At 45.9% G+C, this 24,882-nt stretch overlaps 2 protein-coding genes across 4 annotated transcripts in view; one reads left to right on the top strand and one right to left on the bottom strand.

Annotated features, from left to right (window-relative positions):
- Window positions 1–209: 209 nt before the first annotated feature.
- On the bottom strand, window positions 210–14,488 carry LOC140287071 (IQ calmodulin-binding motif-containing protein 1-like). 3 transcript variants are annotated; one of them, XM_072379150.1, is made up of 15 exons: window positions 14,334–14,488; window positions 13,176–13,365; window positions 12,925–13,093; window positions 11,256–11,373; window positions 11,113–11,188; window positions 10,851–10,950; window positions 7,865–8,037; window positions 7,672–7,781; window positions 7,386–7,504; window positions 6,037–6,103; window positions 3,061–3,136; window positions 2,006–2,169; window positions 1,728–1,865; window positions 1,392–1,548; window positions 210–809 (listed from the first exon to the last, which is right to left on the bottom strand). In XM_072379150.1, exons 2-15 carry the CDS (start codon window positions 13,285–13,287, stop codon window positions 547–549), a joined length of 1,842 nt encoding a protein of 613 aa, XP_072235251.1. In that variant the 5' UTR covers window positions 13,288–13,365; window positions 14,334–14,488; the 3' UTR covers window positions 210–546. The 3 variants fall into 3 exon arrangements, 1 of the variants encoding a protein (XP_072235251.1); XR_011911530.1 differs by lacking the exon at window positions 210–809 and having other exon boundaries at window positions 1,500–1,548; window positions 1,639–1,865; XR_011911531.1 differs by lacking the exon at window positions 210–809 and having other exon boundaries at window positions 1,511–1,548; window positions 1,645–1,865.
- A 1,332-nt stretch (window positions 14,489–15,820) lies between these two features.
- LOC140286187 (kalirin-like) overlaps window positions 15,821–24,882 on the top strand; it is a 69,822-nt gene continuing 60,760 nt past the window's right edge. Inside the window, exon 1 of the mRNA XM_072379143.1 lies at window positions 15,821–16,336. Within this exon, the coding sequence (XP_072235244.1) occupies window positions 16,282–16,336 (55 nt within the window). The 5' untranslated portion in view covers window positions 15,821–16,281. The remainder of the gene's footprint in view (window positions 16,337–24,882) is intronic.

Here is a 24,882-nt window from a genome sequence, read left to right as displayed (position 1 = left end):
CCTCCTTCGTTTCTCAGTCCACAGCCGCGAAGCTGAGCTGCCGTCACATGACAAATTAACTAAAGAACGATTCGGTTTGTGAACGAATCACTCACCGAGACGACTCGTTTATCCCGAGTCATTTAAAAGATTAGTTCATAAAGAACGAATCGTTCGCGAACGTCACATCACTTTTACAGATACACAAAAACAGATTGGATGGACAGGGCGTCCGATAACCTGAATAATTATTATATTAAACAAATTCCATAAACATTCAGCTCTGTGTTCATTTTATTGAGCATCAGTAACAAACAAAATGAACTGATTCAGTCAGTCTGAGTCAGAATCTGATCCCTTTAATGTGTGTGGGCTGACAGTTGGGTGCATGTAACACTGGAACCTCACGGAGGAAGTCTGGTGGCGTCTGAATCTGCTCCGTTTGGGTCAGAGCTGCAGCAGAAGTAGTGACTCTGAACAAGTTATTCCAGGATCAACAGCTTTTCCTGATATGTCAACTCGACAAAGAAGGTTCGGAGGTGGGAAAAGACTAAAAAACGACCTCAGTCACGTTAAAGCTTCAGTGGCTCTGCTGGACGCCGCTGTCCCTGCTACGTAAAGCCCTCCAAGCTCCTCCGCTAACTCCGCCTCCAGGTGGGCGTGGTCTGACGCGCCACCTTCAGCCGGCGCCCCGAGCGTCCTCCACCAAGGCCGCCGGCTCGCCTGCAGAGCGGCGTTGTGGGCATCGCGGGCTCGAGCGGCGATGGAACCCGACGGGCTCAGGAAAGCCTCCGCTTCTGTTGCCGTGACGGCGGAAAGGGGCGGGGCATCTGTGGGGGACAGCGTGATCACAGATGATGAAAAGCAGCTGAATCCGGGGCTCAAGCTTCTTCTCAACCTCAGATTCACTCTCAAGGCAGCAGCTGCAAACTTTCCCGACTTACAATCTGAGACAGATTTCAGCCTTTTAACCCCTAAATGTTCAGTTTATGTTCAACATGAGGAGCTCCAATGTGGTGATATTCTGTGCCAGATGTGTCTGCTGAGCAGAGGTTTGCTGTCGCTCTCCTTTGGCTTTTCAGCTCTAATCAAACCATTCAGAGCCTCCTGCAGCAGCATCTCACACATCTGATTAAAACCAGAGGAGGAATCAGTTTGTGTCTCAGGCCTTCTTCACAAACACTGGATCCTACAGCACCTGGAGGATGTGACATGACTCTGGTCCCACATCAGATAAACAGCGACTAAATCACCTAAATAATAACACACCTAAATCTATGAAGTTTCTGCCCTTTCAAAGTGAAACACACTCCCGTATTACGAGCTATTACAGATAAACCAGTGCACGTGCACGTGCACGTGCACGGATAGGTTCGTTTTCATGGCGTTGTGTGTGTGTGTGTGAGAAACACCTCGAAGCAGCCCCAGCTGTGTGTGTGTGTGAGCCAGCAGAGCCTCCACCCGCTGCTCCTCCCTCCTCTGCTGAGCTCCTCTCTGCAGCTCCACCTGCAGCAGCAGCTGCACCTCCTCATGGAGGGAGGCACACTCCCCAGGAGACACGCGGGATGACTGCACACACACACACACACACACACACACACACACACACACACACACACACACACACACACACACACACACACACACACACACACACACACACACACACACACACACACACACACACACGTCAGCAGCATGCAGAGCATCGTGCACGTGATGATGGTTTGTTGAATTCAGATTCTCACTCGGTGCACGGCGGTGTACTCCTCCACCTGCTGCTTTAGCTCCGCCCTCCGGCCGTCTGTCAAACCTTCCTGACCAATCCAGAGAGGGCTGAAGGGCGGGGCCCTGGCTGATCGACGCTTTTCTAGAAAGCGGCGCACCTGGGAGAGCAGACACAGCGAGGACCATTAAACTTCTCACTGATCCTGCCCGTCAGAGGAGAGGAAGGTTTCATCATCTGCTGTGTGTGAACGGGTTATGAGGGGTATCTGAGGGTCCTCAGAAGTATAGACAGACCTACCGCTCTCTGCAGAGTCCTGGCAGCCTGCTGCTGTGTGTGCGACTGTCTCAGGGTGAATCGGAGTGTGTTGTTGTAGCGGCGTCTCTCTCTGAAGCCTCTCCAGAAGCTCTGGATCACCACCGCCGCCCGCCGCTGGCACTCCTGCAGGTATGTCTGCACCTGCTCTGAACACACACACACACAGGTTTTTTACTTCTTTCTATCGCTCTGAAACAGCACTCTGTGTCCGCCTGTCCATGCAGGAACCAAGAGACTAATAAAGTTGTGGATTTAAATACGTTCAAAATGAGTGGGTTCCTGAATCAGAACCCTTTCCCCTTAATTAACGTGTCCCCATCACCTAAAACTGTTTCACATTATTTGGCTCAGAGGAGAATAAATCTGCCACAGATCTCTTTAAATATGATCGATGACACATATTTACACATTACATCCTGCATTCTGGCACAGATACAAACATTTGGCAGAACAAACAGAACAGAAGGCTGATTAAATAAAATAAAACTGTAGCATTCATCTGTATTGTGGTGCTTGACAAAGGTTTCCACAGTAATCCCTTGTCCATGTGCTTCTATCAGCTGCTGATGAATGACGGTTCATTCGTCTGAGGGGTCAGAGGTCACGGGGTCCAGCTTAGGCTTGCTCCCTCGTCCTTTACACTGAAACTCCTCCAGATTCCCTGAATGCTTTCATGATTTTCTGCTCTGTAGAGGCAGAAATATGCAGATCCCTTCCAGTCTTTCTCTGAGGAACTTTGTTTTTAACACTCAAATGTATCTTTGCTCCTCAAAGCCTTCCATGGATCGCCTGTTTGAAATAACTAAATATGAACTTTGTTTTGCAGACCTAAAACAGAAAGACCACACTTTTTCAGCTCTTCTTCTGTATTACAGCTGCTCCAGTAACTCATGACTCAGGTACTTTAAAGAGGCTCACAAGGAGCAGCAGAGCCTGCCTGTACCTCTTCCTTGTGTTTGTGTTCATTTGCCTCCAGCACACAGAGATTCAGCGTAAAACACCGGATGAGTGATGGTGGACAGACAGAGAGAGCTCACCAGGAGGAAGCAGCTGCAGCAGGCGTCTCTGTTTCTGGTGGAACTCCCTTCGGGCTCGTTGCCGCCTCACACACACCTACAAAACATTTCACAGGCTTCATTCAAACGCATTCAGAGTGAGGCAGAAAAGCTGCTCTCAAAACTCTCTGAACAGCCTCCAGCTGATCCAAAACCCTGCAGCCAGAGTTCTGCTGAGATCCAACAGCAGAGATCATGTTTCTCCAGTTTTAGCTTCTCTTCATTGGCTCCCTGTTAGATTCAGAATAGAATTTAAGGTTCTTCTCCTCACATATAAAGCTCTTAATGACAGGTTTCCTTGTGGTTCCCAGAGTTTCTAAAAGCAGAATGGGAGGCAGAGCCTTCAGTTATCAGGCCCCTAAAAGCAGAATGGGAGGCAGAGCCTTCAGTTATCAGGCCCCTAAAAGCAGAATGGGAGGCAGAGCCTTCAGTTATCAGGCCCCTAAAAGCAGAATGGGAGGCAGAGCCTTCAGTTATCAGGCCCCTAAAAGCAGAATGGGAGGCAGAGCCTTCAGTTATCAGGCCTCTAAAAGCAGAATGGGAGGCAGAGCCTTCAGTTATCAGGCCCCTAAAAGCAGAATGGGAGGCAGAGCCTTCAGTTATCAGGCCCCTAAAAGCAGAATGGGAGGCAGAGCCTTCAGTTATCAGGCCCCTAAAAGCAGAATGGGAGGCAGAGCCTTCAGTTATCAGGCCCCTAAAAGCAGAATGGGAGGCAGAGCCTTCAGTTATCAGGCCCCTAAAAGCAGAATGGGAGGCAGAGCCTTCAGTTATCAGGCCCCTAAAAGCAGAATGGGAGGCAGAGCCTTCAGTTATCAGGCCCCTAAAAGCAGAATGGGAGGCAGAGCCTTCAGTTATCAGGCCCCTAAAAGCAGAATGGGAGGCAGAGCCTTCAGTTATCAGGCCCCTAAAAGCAGAATGGGAGGCAGAGCCTTCAGTTATCAGGCCCCTAAAAGCAGAATGGGAGGCAGAGCCTTCAGTTATCAGGCCCCTAAAAGCAGAATGGGAGGCAGAGCCTTCGGTTATCAGGCCCCTAAAAGCAGAATGGGAGGCAGAGCCTTCACTTATCAGGCCCCTAAAAGCAGAATGGGAGGCAGAGCCTTCAGTTATCAGGCCCCTAAAAGCAGAATGGGAGGCAGAGCCTTCAGTTATCAGGCCCCTAAAAGCAGAATGGGAGGCAGAGCCTTCAGTTATCAGGCCCCTAAAAGCAGAATGGGAGGCAGAGCCTTCAGTTATCAGGCCCCTAAAAGCAGAATGGGAGGCAGAGCCTTCAGTTATCAGGCCCCTAAAAGCAGAATGGGAGGCAGAGCCTTCAGTTATCAGGCCCCTAAAAGCAGAATGGGAGGCAGAGCCTTCAGTTATCAGGCCCCTAAAAGCAGAATGGGAGGCAGAGCCTTCAGTTATCAGGCCCCTAAAAGCAGAATGGGAGGCAGAGCCTTCAGTTATCAGGCCCCTAAAAGCAGAATGGGAGGCAGAGCCTTCAGTTATCAGGCCCCTAAAAGCAGAATGGGAGGCAGAGCCTTCAGTTATCAGGCCCCTAAAAGCAGAATGGGAGGCAGAGCCTTCACTTATCAGGCCCCTAAAAGCAGAATGGGAGGCAGAGCCTTCACTTATCAGGCCCCTAAAAGCAGAATGGGAGGCAGAGCCTTCAGTTATCAGGCCCCTAAAAGCAGAATGGGAGGCAGAGCCTTCACTTATCAGGCCCCTAAAAGCAGAATGGGAGGCAGAGCCTTCACTTATCAGGCCCCTAAAAGCAGAATGGGAGGCAGAGCCTTCACTTATCAGGCCCCTAAAAGCAGAATGGGAGGCAGAGCCTTCACTTATCAGGCCCCTAAAAGCAGAACAGGAGGCAGAGCCTTCAGTTATCAGGCCCCTAAAAGCAGAATGGGAGGCAGAGCCTTCAGTTATCAGGCCCCTAAAAGCAGAATGGGAGGCAGAGCCTTCAGTTATCAGGCCCCTAAAAGCAGAATGGGAGGCAGAGCCTTCACTTATCAGGCCCCTAAAAGCAGAATGGGAGGCAGAGCCTTCAGTTATCAGGCCCCTAAAAGCAGAATGGGAGGCAGAGCCTTCAGTTATCAGGCCCCTAAAAGTAGAATGGGAGGCAGAGCCTTCAGTTATCAGGCCCCTAAAAGTAGAATGGGAGGCAGAGCCTTCAGTTATCAGGCCCCTAAAAGCAGAATGGGAGGCAGAGCCTTCAGTTATCAGGCCCCTAAAAGCAGAATGGGAGGCAGAGCCTTCAGTTATCAGGCCCCTAAAAGCAGAATGGGAGGCAGAGCCTTCAGTTATCAGGCCCCTAAAAGCAGAATGGGAGGCAGAGCCTTCAGTTATCAGGCCCCTAAAAGCAGAATGGGAGGCAGAGCCTTCAGTTATCAGGCCCCTAAAAGCAGAATGGGAGGCAGAGCCTTCAGTTATCAGGCCCCTCTCTGTGGAACCAGCTGCCAGTTTGGCTTCAGGAAGCAGACACCCTCTCTACCTTTAAGATCAGGCTGAAACTTTCCTTTCTGATAAAGCTTATAGTTAGGGATGGCTCAGGTGAGCCTGAAACATCCCATAGTTCTGCTGCTATAGGCCCAGCCTGCTGGGGGAGCTCCCATGATGCACCTCTCCTCCCTCTGCTCTCTTTACTCTCTAATATCCATCAACAAACTGGTAAAAAAAATGTTTTCTGTTCTGTTTTCTTTTAAGAAACATTGAAGAAAAATGTAAAAATACTGATAAGAAATTCAAAACTATATGAAAACATTAATAAACTGTCCATATGTTGTAGAAATGAAGAGGAATAAGTCATTTGAAGCAGATTTCTCACAAACTCATTGATTGATCCAGTCAACGGATTCCATCTCTGAGCTCTGTGAACTCCACATATTGATCCGCTGCGATCAGCTAATCAGAGTCTTCACTCAGAGCCCATCGAGGCTTTCATTGTTCTGTTATCCTCCATGGAAAAAGAAAAACACTTACCTGATACCTAAGCTCCTCCTCCCACTGCTGCGCCTCTTTCTGCTGCTGCTGCTGCCGCCTGCGAGCCCTGAAATGATGCCACAGTGTAGGAAATCAAGCTAAAGAAAGCCAACGTATCGAGATGGTAGACATGACTGAAGCAGCACTGCAAGCGTCAAAGAGTCCCAAAGCTGTTAAAATGTAAAAGTGAAAGAAATCAGACGCTTCAGCCTGAGTGGGGAACAAAGTTGTCTCATCAGGTCACATCCTCTGATTTTCCATCTACGCAGGCTGACATGAAGGACTGAGACTGCCATTATAAGAAATGAACACAAGAACATACAAATGAGCCAATAAATAAATTAATACATCAATAAATGCTTTTTAAGTAACGTAAAATATTCATTTGTGCAATTATGAAAGAACAGAACAAATAAATGAATGTTTCTACTTTAATTCAAATGTACAGAATGAATTTACTGTTCTGTCATTTCCTCTAACGTGTGTGTGTGTGCGTGCACGTGTGTGCGTGCACGTGTGCGCGTGTGTCAGACGCCTGACACGGGCACAGTTTGGTCCTCTTCCAGTGTTTGGCACCATTTTGTGAAACAGGATGTTTGCATCCAGGAGATGAACCAATAGGTGAGAAGCTGAGCTATGACACATCCTTAAGGACCGCCCCCTCATTTGCATAATGACAGAGAAGAGCATCGAGGAATAGCCGATGTGCTGAAAACAAAGTAAATAACTAATAAATATTAATTTACTTCAAATCATATCAACGAATAATCATCACAGAAATGAACATTTGACTTTACTCATGAATGTATTGATGTAGCTTTGGATTGTGACGGTTTCCGTCCTTCATACAGATGAAACGACATCATCAGACCTGTGAGTGCATTTAGTCTAAGGATCAAACTGAGGATAAACTCTTCTCCCCCTGAGCCTTGGTTAAGAATTCACAAACAACTCACTAATGTTTCAACAAAGAAAATCATTTGTTTTCCTTCCATAACACAGAGACCCGTGAAGCTGATGATGAATCTCAGGGTGGATTGACAGGGTCAACAGGCCCCTCCGACCTTTGCTTGCATCTGGGTCATCGTCCCGTTAAAAAGACACAAAAACCCGATCAGTGATGACCACGGGAGGGAGAATTGGTGTCATAAAGCTCTGCAATTCTTCACCGAAACAACCGAAAACCCAATTAATTCACATCACTCACATAGTTCCAGGCGCTTTGTGCAGCTACAGAAACTACAAAGACACCCGAAGGAAGCGAGAAAACAAAGTACAGATCTGCCTCCTTTCATGATATTTTTAGGCTTCATCTCCTCTCTGAAGGTACGCCATCGGGGAGTCGCTACCTGTATCTCCTCTGCAGCGCGCTGACGGCTCTGTTGAGGCTCTTCACTCTGCGTCGGGTCCGATGCGACCTCCACGCCGCCTGGATCACGCACGCCGCCCGCACCTGCTCTCTGCTCGCCTGCAGCACACAGACACGGCACGCCGTCAGTTACCTGAAACTGGCTGAAACCGAAGAAACTTTTTATTCGTTTCTTTAATTACGTGAAACTATTTTCTACAGAGCAAATATTTTTCAAGACTTCGAATAATTTCCTAAAAAACTAAAGTCAGAGGCGTCTGTCAGACCTCAGACGGAGTCCGAATGTCCGCTCCTGATTGGACGAGTGCGATCAGCTTATCCACGTCCTGATCGAAGCCCCGCCCCCTCCAGTCTTTGCTCAGGAGGCTGTCCAGACCTGCAGGAGGACAGAGAGTCACCTCTGACTCCACCGCTCATACAACCAGTCTCACCTGCTGATCCGCGTGTGTGACCTCTGACCTTTGAAGCTGAGGAGGAGGGGCTGGAGGCGGAGCCCCAGCTGACTGGCCATGAGAAGCATCAGCCTGACGGAGGCTCCGCCCACCGCAGAGTAGGAGCTGAAAGCTAGCTGTCCGACAGCCTCGTTGAGAAGCAGCAGCACCGAGTCCTCGCTCAGAGCAGAGAAGAAGTCCCTGTGATCAGGAAAGAGATACAGCAGTTACTCAGAGTTGTTTATCACTTGCTGGAGACCCTAAAAACTCGTCGTTATGTTTGAGGAATGCGGAACCTCTGGTGGATGTGAAGTGTCAGAGAATGTGTCTCGTTTTCTAACTCTAACCAATTATTTCTGGTTTCAAACTGTAAACCAAGTACTTTTGCTGCCCAAACACAACCAGGAAGGTCAGACAGACCGTCGTCACCCTGGCAACCAAAAAAGCAAAAGCAAATGTTGAGTATGAGGGTGAAGTTGTAAGAGGAAGCCCTGGTGGAGTCCAACGCACTGATGCAGACCGCTCTCGCTTTGGTTGTCCAGAATTCAGTCTCTGTGTACAGGCCCCTCGTCACAGACCCTTTCCGGGGTTTTCATGGATCTTGGATCTCAGGATCTTGAGGTACACATGTAGTTTGGGAACCTCAGGGTTACATCTCTGCTTTTTGCAGATCACGTGGCTCTGTTGGCTTCTTTGAGCCATGATTCAGCTGCACTGGAGCGGTTCACAGCTGGGACGAAGGTCAGCTCTTCCAAATCCAAAGTTCTTAACCAGAAGAAGGATGGAGCGCTCCCTCTGGGTCGGGATGAGTCTCTGCCTCAGCTGCAGCAGTTTCAGCATCTCTGGTTCTGGTTCTGGACCCTCCGGGTCGGGATGAGTCTCTGCCTCAGCTGGAGCAGTTTCAGCATCTCTGGACCTGGTTCTGATCCTCCGGGTCGGGCTGAGTCTCTGCCTCAGCTGGAGCAGTTTCAGCATCTCTGGACCTGGTTCTGATCCTCCGGGTCGGGCTGAGTCTCTGCCTCAGCTGGAGCAGTTTCAGCATCTCTGGACCTGGTTCTGGACCCTCCGGGTCGGGATGAGTCTCTGCCTCAGCTGGAGGAGTTTCAGCATCTCTGGACCTGGTTCTGGACCCTCCGGGTCGGGATGAGTCTCTGCCTCAGCTGGAGCAGTTTCAGCATCTCTGGACCTGGTTCTGGACCCTCCGGGTCGGGATGAGTCTCTGCCTCAGCTGGAGCAGTTTCAGCATCTCTGGACCTGGTTCTGGACCCTCCGGGTCGGGATGAGTCTCTGCCTCAGCTGGAGCAGTTTCAGCATCTCTGGACCTGGTTCTGGACCCTCCGGGTCGGGATGAGTCTCTGCCTCAGCTGGAGCAGTTTCAGCATCTCTGGACCTGGTTCTGATCCTCCGGGTCGGGCTGAGTCTCTGCCTCAGCTGGAGCAGTTTCAGCATCTCTGGACCTGGTTCTGGACCCTCCGGGTCGGGCTGAGTCTCTGCCTCAGCTGGAGCAGTTTCAGCATCTCTGGACCTGGTTCTGGACCCTCCGGGTCGGGATGAGTCTCTGCCTCAGCTGGAGCAGTTTCAGCATCTCTGGACCTGGTTCTGATCCTCCGGGTCGGGCTGAGTCTCTGCCTCAGCTGGAGCAGTTTCAGCATCTCTGGACCTGGTTCTGATCCTCCGGGTCGGGCTGAGTCTCTGCCTCAGCTGGAGCAGTTTCAGCATCTCTGGACCTGGTTCTGATCCTCCGGGTCGGGCTGAGTCTCTGCCTCAGCTGGAGCAGTTTCAGCATCTCTGGACCTGGTTCTGATCCTCCGGGTCGGGCTGAGTCTCTGCCTCAGCTGGAGCAGTTTCAGCATCTCTGGACCTGGTTCTGATCCTCCGGGTCGGGCTGAGTCTCTGCCTCAGCTGGAGCAGTTTCAGCATCTCTGGACCTGGTTCTGATCCTCCGGGTCGGGCTGAGTCTCTGCCTCAGCTGGAGCAGTTTCAGCATCTCTGGACCTGGTTCTGATCCTCCGGGTCGGGATGAGTCTCTGCCTCAGCTGGAGCAGTTTCAGCATCTCTGGACCTGGTTCTGATCCTCCGGGTCGGGCTGAGTCTCTGCCTCAGCTGGAGCAGTTTCAGCATCTCTGGACCTGGTTCTGATCCTCCGGGTCGGGATGAGTCTCTGCCTCAGCTGGAGCAGTTTCAGCATCTCTGGACCTGGTTCTGATCCTCCGGGTCGGGCTGAGTCTCTGCCTCAGCTGGAGCAGTTTCAGCATCTCTGGACCTGGTTCTGAACCTCCGGGTCGGGCTGAGTCTCTGCCTCAGCTGGAGCAGTTTCAGCATCTCTGGACCTGGTTCTGATCCTCCGGGTCGGGATGAGTCTCTGCCTCAGCTGGAGCAGTTTCAGCATCTCTGGTTCTGGTTCTCAGTGATGGTGAGTTGGATCAGAGATGGACAGACGGATCGGGGCTTCGTCAGCAGCAATGAGGGCGCAGACCCAGAACTCAGTGCAGGGATTATATATCCCATCTGGCCTGGGACACCTCAGGATCCCCCAGGAGGAGCTGGAGAGGGATGCTGGGTTTCCTCAAAATAATAAGATAATGGAAGGTACAACCAGCTGGTTTTGATTTCTCACCCAAACTAAGTAGTTTTATTGCTTGAAGTCAATCATGAGGCGACAAAACTGTGTCACATCTGAGTCCCGCTGACCCATGCCAGGCTGGGCAGTCTGGTACAGGCCAGCACCTCTGAAGTCTTATTGACATCGTATTATTCAACGATATTTAATTCTACATGTTGTCCTGAAGTTGTGCCACAGTTCAAGCTGTTGTACATCATCACATTATCCACTGTTCAAATGTTAAAGGAACATTTGAGAATGATGTTCACTTTTTAGGACTCTGCTGCATCTAACAGCTGTTTTATATGGTGTCATAGTTTATCTCTAACAGTGTAACCCTTAACTGAGTTTTATCAAGTAAAAACTGTGTATCACAGCATTTCCGGTCGTGTGCGGTGTTCATGTGTGTCACCTGCTGGCTGATCCAGTTTGAATCCACAGCTGGATGCAGCGCAGAGAAACAGTGGCATCATCACACATCTGGATTTGCTCATAGTGGACAGAGTTGAGGACTGAAGAGGCACATGAGAGGAGCAACATTCTCAGACATGATCAGGTGTACGTTACGTTATAAATTATAACTGCAGTTGCACTCAAACTAAGAGCAGGTGGAATCACATGTTTGTCTGGAGATCAATCAGTAAATCGATCAGTCGGGTGCTGTGTGAACTGACCCTGAGAGGTGAGCTGGGTGTGAGCAGAGAGCAGCCAGCCGACTGAATCCATCACCTTCCTGAAGAGAGAAGCACACTAACAGACAGAAGAGGTTCATCCACAGTGTGACGACAGCTCAACAGACACACAGGCAGCTCCTCACCTCTGCACGGCTCATCAGCTGATTCGCCAGTGACAGCAGGCCGTCCACGACTGACGGCAGGAACAGCTTATGGAAGGCCTCCGAACGGCTGCCGGGATCCACCCCGACGCAGCAGGAGCTGCAGGGGAAGACATGGACGTCAGTCTGCTGAACGCTCAGCACAATCAGAACCTCAGTTGGGACAGAGCAAACTCGAGCTGCAAGGCTGCTCGTTGCCCAGCAAACTCAAGCTACAAGGCTGCTCGTTGCTAAGCAAACTCAAGCTGCAAGGCTGCTCGTTGCTAAGCAAACTCGAGCTGCAAGGCTGCTCGTTGCCAAGCAAACTCAAGCTACAAGGCTGCTCGTTGCCCAGCAAACTCAAGCTACAAGGCTGCTCGTTGCTAAGCAAACTCAAGCTGCAAGGCTGCTCGTTGCTAAGCAAACTCGAGCTGCAAGGCTGCTCGTTGCTAAGCAAACTCGAGCTGCAAGGCTGCTCGTTGCCAAGCAAACTCAAGCTACAAGGCTGCTCGTTGCCAAGCAAACTCAAGCTACAAGGCTGCTCGTTGCCAAGCAAACTCGAGCTGCAAGGCTGCTCGTTGCCCAGCAAACTCAAGCTACAAGGCTGCTCGTTGCCAAGCAAACTCAAGCTACAAGGCTGCTCGTTGCCAAGCAAACTCAAGCTACAAGGCTGCTCGTTGCCAAGCAAACTCAAGCTACAAGGCTGCTCGTTGCCAAGCAAACTCGAGCTGCAAGGCTGCTCGTTGCCAAGCAAACTCAAGCTACAAGGCTGCTCGTTGCCAAGCAAACTCAAGCTACAAGGCTGCTCGTTGCCAAGCAAACTCAAGCTACAAGGCTGCTCGTTGCCAAGCAAACTCGAGCTGCAAGGCTGCTCGTTGCCAAGCAAACTCGAGCTGCAAGGCTGCTCGTTGCCAAGCAAACTCAAGCTACAAGGCTGCTCGTTGCCAAGCAAACTCAAGCTACAAGGCTGCTCGTTGCCAAGCAAACTCAAGCTACAAGGCTGCTCGTTGCCAAGCAAACTCAAGCTACAAGGCTGCTCGTTGCCAAGCAAACTCAAGCTACAAGGCTGCTCGTTGCCAAGCAAACTCGAGCTGCAAGGCTGCTCGTTGCCAAGCAAACTCGAGCTGCAAGGCTGCTCGTTGCCAAGCAAACTCGAGCTGCAAGGCTGCTCGTTGCTAAGCAAACTCAAGCTACAAGGCTGCTCGTTGCTAAGCAAACTCGAGCTGCAAGGCTGCTCGTTGCTAAGCAAACTCGAGCTGCAAGGCTGCTCGTTGCTAAGCAAACTCGAGCTGCAAGGCTGCTCGTTGCCAAGCAAACTCGAGCTGCAAGGCTGCTCGTTGCCAAGCAAACTCAAGCTACAAGGCTGCTCGTTGCTAAGCAAACTCAAGCTACAAGGCTGCTTGTTGCTAAGCAAACTCAAGCTGCAAGGCTGCTCGTTGCTAAGCAAAGTCAAGCTACAAGGCTGCTCGTTGCTAAGCAAACTCGAGCTGCAAGGCTGCTCGTTGCTAAGCAAACTCAAGCTACAAGGCTGCTCGTTGCTAAGCAAACTCAAGCTACAACGAACTTAAAGGTAAATTAAAAATATCAAACAGTATTCAGGCCAGCACCTCTGAAGCAGAAATAATGAATTGAAAATGATTTCCTAGATTTAACTGGGTTCTTTGGGGTGTACCTGGTGAGGTAGGCGAGTGTGGCTGCAGCGCTGCAGTTGCCCCGCAGGCTGCTGGGATGCAGCGAGAACGCCAGGACGCAGTGACTCAGGACGCCGCTGTGATACAGCTGAGACTTGACCCGAGTCGACGCGCTGCTGTTCGTCTGCACAGCCACCGAGTTCAGAGCCTCTGACAGGTGAGATCAAATAAATCAGGTCTTCAACACGGATACAAACAGGTAAACAAGGGGGGATTTTAACAGTCGTCTCACTGTCTAAGCCGTTGTTCAGGAGGCTGAGCTTCTGCTCCGGGTTCAGGTCTTCATCCTCCAGCTGCCTCCTCAGCTCTGATATCAGAGCCTCCTCCTCTTCCACCACTTCCATCACCAGTTTTAATCAGAAATGCTGGGCTGTGTCTAAACGTAGATGGTTTACACGCACCGTCCAGGAGGAAGTCCTGACCTGAAACCAGCCACAGAAACAAATCAGAACACAGTTATTTTTAAGATGCACTTCAAAAGAAAAGCTTCTTAAGCACCAAACAGACAGGAGCAAGAATAACTTCACATACTTCAGTGTTTCACAACCAGCAGAGCCTCCGACAGCTGAAAACACTTTTCATTTCAATTTTTTTATTCTTTAATTATCAAATATTTATTTTAGAACTACTTTGTTGGTTTTCAGAAAGTCAGTTGTTTAAAATAATGTTCTTTAAATTCTTTAAATATTCTTAGAAATGTAACAGATTGACGAATATACCATAAAAATAACACATTTAAAACCTATTAAAACATTTTCACATCTGTAATGGTAAAAATATTCTATCGTGTTATTATAGAGAGTGAATAAAGCAACTCTTCATCATGTTCTGTTGATCAATTCATTTGACTTTTTATGAGAAACACACAGTTATCAAATGACCAGTTAAAATAAAATCCTGCAGTGTGAACAGTGGATATAACAAGACAAAATGTGTAAAGATTTAGGAAGTAGCAACACTTCAATACACACTACACCAAAGAAGAGCGTTCAAAGCATGTCCCTGTTGGTGCTCCACTGAGAGACTATCACACACCTGCCTCTTATTGGCCTGAAAAACACAAGTGTAAACATGAAAAACTGGAAACATAAATCAGAGAGCATTTAACTCACAGTAAACCCTCAGTACACACCCTGCATTAGGCGACTAACTGAACTGTGCCAGCCGTCGGATGGACGTTTAAGTTTGGACAGTTGAACCTGTTTATCGTGCCCTCACCTGTCCTTATGACTGACATCAGAGCCACCAAATACGAAGGGTCACAGATTTCTGTGTAACACCCACTGACTGTACTTGATCCCGCTAGGTTTAGCAGCAGCCTATTAGCAAACAATTAGACGACATTAAGTGAAGTGAAAAGTGACGTTAACCAGTTAAAAAGAGCACTTACCATCACTTCTTCAGCTTCCAGAGATGATATGAAACGCTGCTGAGCGACTAACTGACAGGTAGAGCTCTAAAGTCAGTCTACCTTTGGCGCTTTATTAACTGCTAGCGTTGAGATAGAATGCAGACGCTCTTGTGTTTCTACGGTAACGTGACGTCATTAGTGTGCGACAGCGCCCAGGCTACATGAGTCAGAATCAGATTATTTACCTTTTTATCTATTGATATTAACTATCCTCCACTAGCAGCATTCATTCCTGGACATAAACGGGTTCAATTTCAAATGTAAATAAATGGTGGGATTTTCTTTCAGATTTATCAAACAAACGCGATTTTAACAGTTAAAACAAAGTTAATTATCTTTAAAAGAGAACAAATATCTACAGGGATATGGTACAGGGGACACATGGTACAGATAATATTGTAGCATTCCTTAAAAATATTATGAAAAAACAAATTAATTGAAATTGTGTGTATTTCAAAATTCAAAATACTTTTAAAAACATTTTAAAACTCTGTTTCTGCCTCAGATTCTGGATTTAGATTCACCGATATGTTAATACAGAAACTGTCACATATTTCCTGTTTACCTGGAAATATATAAAGTCATTAGGACTAGCTAAAAATCTTCTAATAATAGCATAGATTCAAAATAACTTGAATGTCTTCAAAAATATTTTTGAATAAAACAAATGTCAATTTTTATTTATTTATTTTTTTTTTTACAAATTTGACTAAATTAAATTATAAAAAATATTAAATAAAAGAATACTGAAGCCTTTCTTGTCTGCAGGCTGGAGCTGCGGTCTCTGTCCTCGCGATGGCGCTGCAGCTTCAGTTCAGACAGCATAAATTAGCTTCATTCATTCATTCATTCTCTCTACAACTGTTTCACTGCTTCAGTTCGAACATTTTTTTTTTTAAATTTCGTTGTCATTTGTTGTCCCAGTTCAGTGTTTTTGTGGTCAAGGTGAGACAGATACAGATCATATATGTTTTTCCTTTTAAATGATCTTCTTTGTTAAGACGAGAACCAATTGGACTGGACCTCTGCGAGAAATATGTAAATATGAATATAATATTAATTCATATGTAAATATGAATTAATATAAATATTAATTAAAATAATTATTATTTAACAAAGTAAATATCTGTTATCGTCTCATTTGTCCCGTTATTGATTTCTTTTTTCATTAATTTGGTCTATTTCTATATTTTCTCATTTCATCACTGTTGTTGTTCAATGAATAAAATAATATAATGTAATGTAATGTAATGTAATGTGATATATATATATATAATATAAGCTGATCACGTCAGACTCGTGATGTTGATAGTAACGGTACCGGCAACACCAGTAACGTTGTAGTAACGGTGGGAGGCGGGCTGTGTGTGTGTGTGTGTCGGTGCAGCAGCTGCTGCAGCCCTCGTGCACAGCGCCCCTCTGTCTCCGGTGCGCCTGCGTGCTGAAACACACACCGAGCAGCGGACCGTGCGCTGGCCGGACCGGCAGCAGCAGAGACGGAGTGGGAGACCCGGACTGAGCGAGCCCAACGGTAACGCTACCGGCGGCCAGTAACGGGAACGGCAGCAGTAACGGTGACGTGATGCCATGTCGCGCGGGATCACGGTAACGTAAGAACAGCAGCAGCAGCAGCGGAGGAGCAGGAGCAGGAGGAAGAGGAAGAAGAGGAGGACAGACGGTCGAGGCTGAGCCGAGGAGGATGCAGCAGTGACGGCCTGATCGGTTCCGGAAAGAGGGGAACTCATCTGACGGTGCACCGCCCGCCCGGGAGCCTGCTGGACCGACCCGATCTGATGTGAAGCTGCAGGGATGAACGGGTAGGAAGGGAGGAGGCGCGAGGAGCGGAGCAAGCGACGGCACATAACGGAGGAGAGAGCGCGAGGAGGAGGAGGGAGGCGGCGGAGCTGCGTGAGGTGGAGGAGGGAGGATGAATCCGGTGGATGGAGGAGGAGAAGCGGGCCCGGATGGCCTGGCGACGGCAGGTAGGGGTGTGAGAGCGCGTGTGTGGCTGTGACTGTGTGCGTGTGATGGGAGCTGCTGTCGCCATGATGCCCCAACATCCGCCCATTGAGCTCTATGTGCTACACACTATCAGTGTATGTGTGTGTCAGCATCACTGTGTCCAGCGGCACTCAGGCGTGTGCGCGCGTGTGCGTGCGTGTGCTGGGGGTGGAGGGTTCAACCAAGGAGGATTGTGGGAAGGCCTGCTGGTTTATTGAACGTGTGTGTGATGTAATGTGATGTGTATTAATATTGCTGTAACACACTCACACTCCGGTGGCCTGCAGAACCGGGCAGAACCGGGGCTCCCCCACCCCTCCTGGGGCCCTGAGCTCAAACCATTTGGGTCCACACTGTTTGGATTATCAAGTTGTAATTTTGGATCACAGTGGGGACAGAGACCCCCCCCCCCAAGGCTAAACCAGTTAATAAACAATCCAATAAATGTAAAGTTAAAAGCCACCGAAAACTGAGAAGATGAGAAATTATTGAGTGAATGAATCAGTTTTATGTTAATTGATAATTAAAATTGGAAACAGTTTGATAGATTCGAGAGATTTGAAAGAATTACGAGTGAAAGTATGTAAGAAAACTACTTCTACTATTATTGTTCTGATGTGTTCTATTCATATTTCTGACTGATCTCCAGAACGATCAGCTCATTATTGATCGATTGAGTTGAATATTTTATCTGTAAAAGAAGGTGAACGTTTCCCTTCTGATTATTATCTTAATGCACTTTAAGTCAAACTAAAATCACTGAAGGAAAGTAAAAGCACCTTAAAAATCTGACAGGTAAAGAAATTAAATTAACTTGACAGCAGATCTCCAATAAAACTGTAACAGAAAAAAATCTAAGTAAAACAGTGGCTAACAATCATTTTCATGATAAACAATCTGTTGATAATTTTCTCTCTATATTTATTAGTTGTTTTGGTTTTAAAATGTCAAAAAAATATATTTTTAGTATTAATTGCAGCATTCATGAAAACATTTGATTTTTAGTTTGTCCCTGTTCATTTAATTCAGTCAACTGATCAGAGGTCGAACATTTCTGCATCTACGACTGTAAAATATGAAGAAATTACGCAAATAAACCAGACCAGGAAACATTGTGAGATCACGAATACATCAAAGACTTCAGAAGATATATTCCTCTGGTTTTACATGCTGTGAGGCACAGAACATGTAGCTCACAGAACATGTAGCTCACAGAACATGTAGCTCTTACAGAACATGTAGTTCTCACAGAACATGTAGTTCTTACAGAACATGTAGCTTACAGAACATGTAGCTCACAGAACATGTAGCTCACAGAACATGTAGTTCTCACAGAACATGTAGTTCTCACAGAACATGTAGTTCTCACAGAACATGTAGCTCACAGAACATGTAGTTCTCACAGAACATGTAGCTCACAGAACATGTACTTCTCACAGAACATGTAGCTCTCAATGAACATGTGGCTTACAGAACATGTGGCTTACAGAACATGTAGCTCACAGAACATGTAGCTCACAGAACATGTAGTTCTCACAGAACATGTAGTTCTCACAGAACATGTAGCTCACAGAACATGTAGTTCTCACAGAACATGTAGTTCTCACAGAACATGTAGTTCTCACAGAACATGAAGCTCACAGAACATGTAGTTCTCACAGAACATGTAGCTCTCACAGAACATGTAGCTCACAGAACATGTAGCTTACAGAACATGTAGCTCAAAGAACATGTAGTTCTCACAGAACATGTAGCTCTCACAGAACATGTGGCTTACAGAACATGTAGCTCTCACAGAACATGTAGTTCTTACAGAACATGTAGCTCACAGAACATGTAGCTCTCACAGAACATGTAGCTTACAGAACATGTAGCTCTCACAGAACATGTAGTTCTTACAGAACATGTAGCTCACAGAACATGTAGCTCACAGAACATGTAGCTCTCACAGAACATGTAGTTCTCACAGAACATGTAGCTTACAGAACATGTAGTTCAAAGAACATGTAGCTCACAGAACATGTAGCTTACAGAACATGTAGCTCTCACAGAACATGTAGTTCTCACAGAACATGTAGCTCTCACAGAACATGTAGCTTACAGAACATGTAGCTTACAGAACATGTAGCTTACAGAACATGTAGCTCTCACAGAACATGTAGTTCTCACAGAACATGTAGCTCACAGAACATGTAGCTTACAGAACATGTAGTTCTCACAGAACATGTGGCTTACAGAACATGTAGTTCTCACAGAACATGTAGCTCTCACAGAACATGTAGCTTACAGAACATGTAGCTTACAGAACATGTAGCTCTCACAGAACATGTAGTTCTCACAGAACATGTAGCTCACAGAACATGTAGCTTACAGAACATGTAGTTCTCACAGAACATGTAGCTCTCACAGAACATGTAGCTCACAGAACATGTAGCTCACAGAACATGTAGCTCACAGAACATGTAGCTCTCACAGAACATGTAGTTCTCACAGAACATGTAGCTCTCACAGAACATGTAGCTTACAGAACATGTAGCTTACAGAACATGTAGCTCTCACAGAACATGTAGTTCTCTGAGAACATGTAGCTCTCACAGAACATGTAGCTCTCACAGAACATGTAGCTTACAGAACATGTAGCTTACAGAACATGTAGCTTACAGAACATGTAGCTCTCACAGAACATGTAGTTCTCTGAGAACATGTAGCTCTCACAGAACATGTAGTTCTCACAGAACATGTAGCTTACAGAACATGTAGTTCAAAGAACATGTAGCTCACAGAACATGTAGCTTACAGAACATGTAGCTCTCACAGAACATGTAGTTCTCACAGAACATGTAGCTCTCACAGAACATGTAGCTTACAGAACATGTAGCTTACAGAACATGTAGCTCTCACAGAACATGTAGTTCTCACAGAACATGTAGCTCTCACAGAACATGTAGCTCACAGAACATGTAGCTCACAGAACATGTAGCTCACAGAACATGTAGCTCTCACAGAACATGCAGCTCACAGAACATGTAGTTCTCACAGAACATGTAGCTTACAGAACATGTAGTTCAAAGAACATGTTGCTCACAGAACATGTAGCTTACAGAACATGTAGCTCTCACAGAACATGTAGTTCTCACAGAACATGTAGCTCTCACAGAACATGTAGCTTACAGAACATGTAGCTTACAGAACATGTAGCTCTCAGAACATGTAGCTTACAGAACATGTAGTTCTCACAGAACATGTAGCTCTCACAGAACATGTAGCTCACAGAACATGTAGCTCTCAGAACATGTAGCTTACAGAACATGTAGCTCTCAGAACATGTAGCTTACAGAACATGTAGCTCTCACAGAACATGTAGTTCTCACAGAACATGTAGCTCACAGAACATGTAGCTTACAGAACATGTAGTTCTCACAGAACATGTAGCTCTCACAGAACATGTGGCTTACAGAACATGTAGTTCTCACAGAACATGTAGCTCTCACAGAACATGTAGCTCACAGAACATGTAGCTCACAGAACATGTAGCTCACAGAACATGTAGCTCTCACAGAACATGTAGTTCTCACAGAACATGTAGTTCTCACAGAACATGTAGCTCTCACAGAACATGTAGCTTACAGAACATGTAGCTTACAGAACATGTAGCTTACAGAACATGTAGTTCTCACAGAACATGTAGCTCTCACAGAACATGTAGTTCTCACAGAACGTGTAGCTCTCACAGAACATGTAGTTCTCACAGAACATGTAGCTCTCACAGAACATGTAGCTCTCACAGAACATGTAGTTCTCACAGAACATGTAGCTCTCACAGAACATGAAGCTCACAGAACATGTAGCTCACAGAACATGTAGCTTACAGAACATGTAGCTTACAGAACATGTAGCTTACAGAACATGTAGTTCTCACAGAACATGTAGTTCTCTGAGAACATGTAGCTTACAGAACATGTAGCTCTCACAGAACATGTAGCTCACAGAACATGTAGCTCTCACAGAACATGTAGTTCTCTGAGAACATGTAGCTTACAGAACATGTAGCTCTCACAGAACATGTAGCTCACAGAACATGTAGCTTACAGAACATGTAGTTTTCAGAACATGTAGCTCACAGAACATGTAGCTCACAGAACATGTAGCTCTCACAGAACATGTAGTTCTCTGAGAACATGTAGCTTACAGAACATGTAGCTCTCACAGAACATGTAGCTCACAGAACATGTAGCTTACAGAACATGTAGTTTTCAGAACATGTAGCTCACAGAACATGTAGCTCACAGAACATGTAGCTCTCACAGAACATGTAGCTCTCACAGAACATGTAGCTTACAGAACATGTAGTTCTCACAGAACATGTAGCTCTCACAGAACATGTAGCTATCACAGAACATGTAGCTCACAGAACATGTAGCTTACAGAACATGTAGTTCTCACAGAACATGTAGCTCTCACAGAACATGTAGCTCTCAGAACATGTAGCTCTCGCAGAACATGTAGCTCACAGAACATGAAGCTCTCATAGAACATGTAGCTCACAGAACATGTAGCTTACAGAACATGTAGTTCAAAGAACATGTAGCTCACAGAACATGTAGCTCACAGAACATGTAGTTCTCACAGAACATGTAGTTCTCACAGAACATGTAGCTTACATAACATGTAGTTCAAAGAACATGTAGCTCACAGAACATGTAGCTTACAGAACATGTAGCTCTCACAGAACATGTAGTTCTCACAGAACATGTAGCTTACAGAACATGTAGTTCAAAGAACATGTAGCTCACAGAACATGTAGCTTACAGAACATGTAGCTCTCATAGAACATGTAGTTCTCACAGAACATGTAGCTCTCACAGAACATGTAGCTTACAGAACATGTAGCTTACAGAACATGTAGCTCTCACAGAACATGTAGTTCTCACAGAACATGTAGCTTACAGAACATGTAGTTCAAAGAACATGTAGCCCACAGAACATGTAGCTTACAGAACATGTAGCTCTCACAGAACATGTAGTTCTCACAGAACATGTAGCTCTCACAGAACATGTAGCTTACAGAACATGTAGCTTACAGAACATGTAGCTCTCACAGAACATGTAGTTCTCACAGAACATGTAGCTCACAGAACATGTAGCTCACAGAACATGTAGCTCACAGAACATGTAGCTCTCACAGAACATGTAGCTCACAGAACATGTAGCTCACAGAACATGTAGCTCACAGAACATGTAGCTCTCACAGAACATGTAGTTCTCACAGAACATGTAGTTCTCACAGAACATGTAGCTCTCACAGAACATGTAGCTTACAGAACATGTAGCTTACAGAACATGTAGCTTACAGAACATGTAGTTCTCACAGAACATGTAGCTCTCACAGAACATGTAGTTCTCACAGAACGTGTAGCTCACAGAACATGTAGCTCTCACAGAACATGTAGCTCACAGAACATGTAGCTCAAAGAACATGTAGCTCTCACAGAACATGTAGTTCTCAGAGAACATGTAGTTCTCACAGAACATGTAGCTCTCACAGAACATGTAGCTTACAGAACATGTAGTTCTCACAGAACATGTAGCTTACAGAACATGTAGCTTACAGAACATGTAGTTCTCACAGAACATGTAGCTCTCACAGAACATGTAGTTCTCACAGAACGTGTAGCTCTCACAGAACATGTAGTTCTCACAGAACATGTAGTTCTCACAGAACATGTAGTTCTCACAGAACATGTAGCTTACAGAACATGTAGCTTACAGAACATGTAGTTCTCACAGAACATGTAGCTCTCACAGAACATGTAGTTCTCACAGAACGTGTAGCTCTCACAGAACATGTAGTTCTCACAGAACATGTAGTTCTCACAGAACATGTAGCTCTCACAGAACATGTAGCTCTCACAGAACATGTAGCTTACAGAACATGTAGCTCACAGAACATGTAGCTCAAAGAACATGTAGCTTACAGAACATGTAGCTCAAAGAACATGTAGCTCTCACAGAACATGTAGTTCTCAGAGAACATGTAGTTCTCACAGAACATGTAGCTCTCACAGAACATGTAGCTTACAGAACATGTAGTTCTCACAGAACATGTAGCTTACAGAACATGTAGCTTACAGAACATGTAGTTCTCACAGAACATGTAGCTCTCACAGAACATGTAGTTCTCACAGAACGTGTAGCTCTCACAGAACATGTAGTTCTCACAGAACATGTAGCTCTCACAGAACATGTAGTTCTCACAGAACATGAAGCTCACAGAACATGTAGCTCACAGAACATGTAGCTTACAGAACATGTAGCTCACAGAACATGTAGCTTACAGAACATGTAGTTCTCACAGAACATGTAGTTCTCTGAGAACATGTAGCTTACAGAACATGTAGCTCTCACAGAACATGTAGCTCAAAGAACATGTAGCTTACAGAACATGTAGTTTTCAGAACATGTAGCTCAAATAACATGTAGCTCACAGAACATGTAGCTCTCACAGAACATGTAGCTCTCACAGAACATGTAGCTTACAGAACATGTAGTTCTCTCAGAACATGTAGCTCTCGCAGAACATGTAGCTCACAGAACATGTAGCTTACAGAACATGTAGTTCAAAGAACATGTAGCTCACAGAACATGTAGCTCACAGAACATGTATTTCTCACAGAACATGTAGTTCTCACAGAACATGTAGCTCACAGAACATGTATTTCTCACAGAACATGTAGTTCTCACAGAACATGTGGCTTACAGAACATGTAGTTCAAAGAACATGTAGCTCACAGAACATGTAGCTCACAGAACATGTATCTCACAGAACATGTAGCTCACAGAACATGTAGCTTACAGAACATGTGGCTTACAGAACATGTAGCTCTCAGAACATGTAGCTCACAGAACATGTGGCTCACAGAACATGTAGCTTACAGAACATGTAGCTCACAGAACATATAGCTCACAGAACATGTGGCTTACAGAACATGTAGCTCACAGAACATGTAGCTCACAGAACATGAAGCTCTCACAGAACATGTAGCTTAAAGAACATGTAGCTCTCACAGAACATGTGGCTTACAGAACATGTAGCTTACAGAACATGTAGCTCTCACAGAACATATAGTTCTCACAGAACATGTAGCTCTCACAGAACATGTAGCTCTCGCAGAACATGTAGCTCTCGTAGAACATGTAGCTCTCACAGAACATGTAGCTTACAGAACATGTAGCTCACAGAACATATAGCTCACAGAACATGTGGCTTACAGAACATGTAGCTCACAGAACATGTAGCTCACAGAACATGAAGCTCTCACAGAACATGTAGCTTAAAGAACATGTAGCTCTCACAGAACATGTTGCTTACAGAACATGTAGTTCTCACAGAACATGTAGCTCTCACAGAACATGTATTTCTCACAGAACATGTAGCTTACAGAACATGTAGTTCTCACAGAACATGTGGCTTACATAACATGTAGTTCTCACAGAACATGTAGTTCTCACAGAACATGTGGCTTACAGAACATGTAGCTCTCACAGAACATGTAGCTTACAGAACATGTAGTTCTCACAGAACATGTAGCTCACAGAACATGTAGTTCTCACAGAACATGTAGTTCTCACAGAACATGTATTTCTCACAAAACATGTAGCTTACAGAACATGTAGTTCTCACAGAACATGTAGTTCTCACAGAACATGTGGCTTACATAACATGTAGTTCTCACAGAACATGTAGTTCTCACAGAACATGTAGTTCTCACAGAACATGTGGCTTACAGAACATGTGGCTCTCACAGAACATGTAACTTACAGAACATGTAGTTCTCACAGAACATGTAGTTCTCACAGAACATGTAGCTTACAGAACATGTAGCTCACAGAACATGTAGCTCTCAGAACATGTAGCTCTCACAGAACATGTTGCTCTCACAGAACGTGTAGCTTACAGAACGTGTAGCTCTCACAGAACGTGTAGCTCACAGAACATGTGGCTTACAGAACATGTGGCTTACAGAACGTGTAGCTCACAGAACATGTAGCTCTCACAGAACATGTAGCTCTCACAGAACATGTAGCTCTCACAGAACATGTAGCTTAAAGAACATGTAGCTCACAGAACATGTAGCTCTCACAGAACATGTAGCTTACAGAACATGTAGCTCACAGAACATGTAGCTCTCACAGAACATGTAGTTCTCACAGAACATGTAGCTTACAGAACATATAGCTCACAGAACATGTAACTTACAGAATATGTAGCTCACAGAACATGTAGCTCACAGAACATGTAGCTCATAGAACATGTAGTTCTCACAGAACATGTAGTTCTTACAGAACATGTAGCTCACAGAACATGTAGCTCTCACAGAACATGTAGCTTACAGAACATGTAGCTCATAGAACATGTAGCTCTTACAGAACATGTAGTTCTCACAGAACATGTAGTTCTTACAGAACATGTAGCTCACAGAACATGTAGCTCTCACAGAACATGTAGCTTACAGAACATGTAGCTCTC

The sequence above is a fragment of the Leuresthes tenuis genome, unplaced genomic scaffold (genome assembly GCF_036924035.1).
Source record: "Leuresthes tenuis unplaced genomic scaffold, fLeuTen1.0.hap1 SCAF_1, whole genome shotgun sequence".
Taxonomy (NCBI): Eukaryota; Metazoa; Chordata; class Actinopteri; order Atheriniformes; family Atherinopsidae; genus Leuresthes; species Leuresthes tenuis.
Note: the sequence above shows the minus strand (reverse complement) of the source record. Positions and strands in the feature narration are given on the sequence as shown.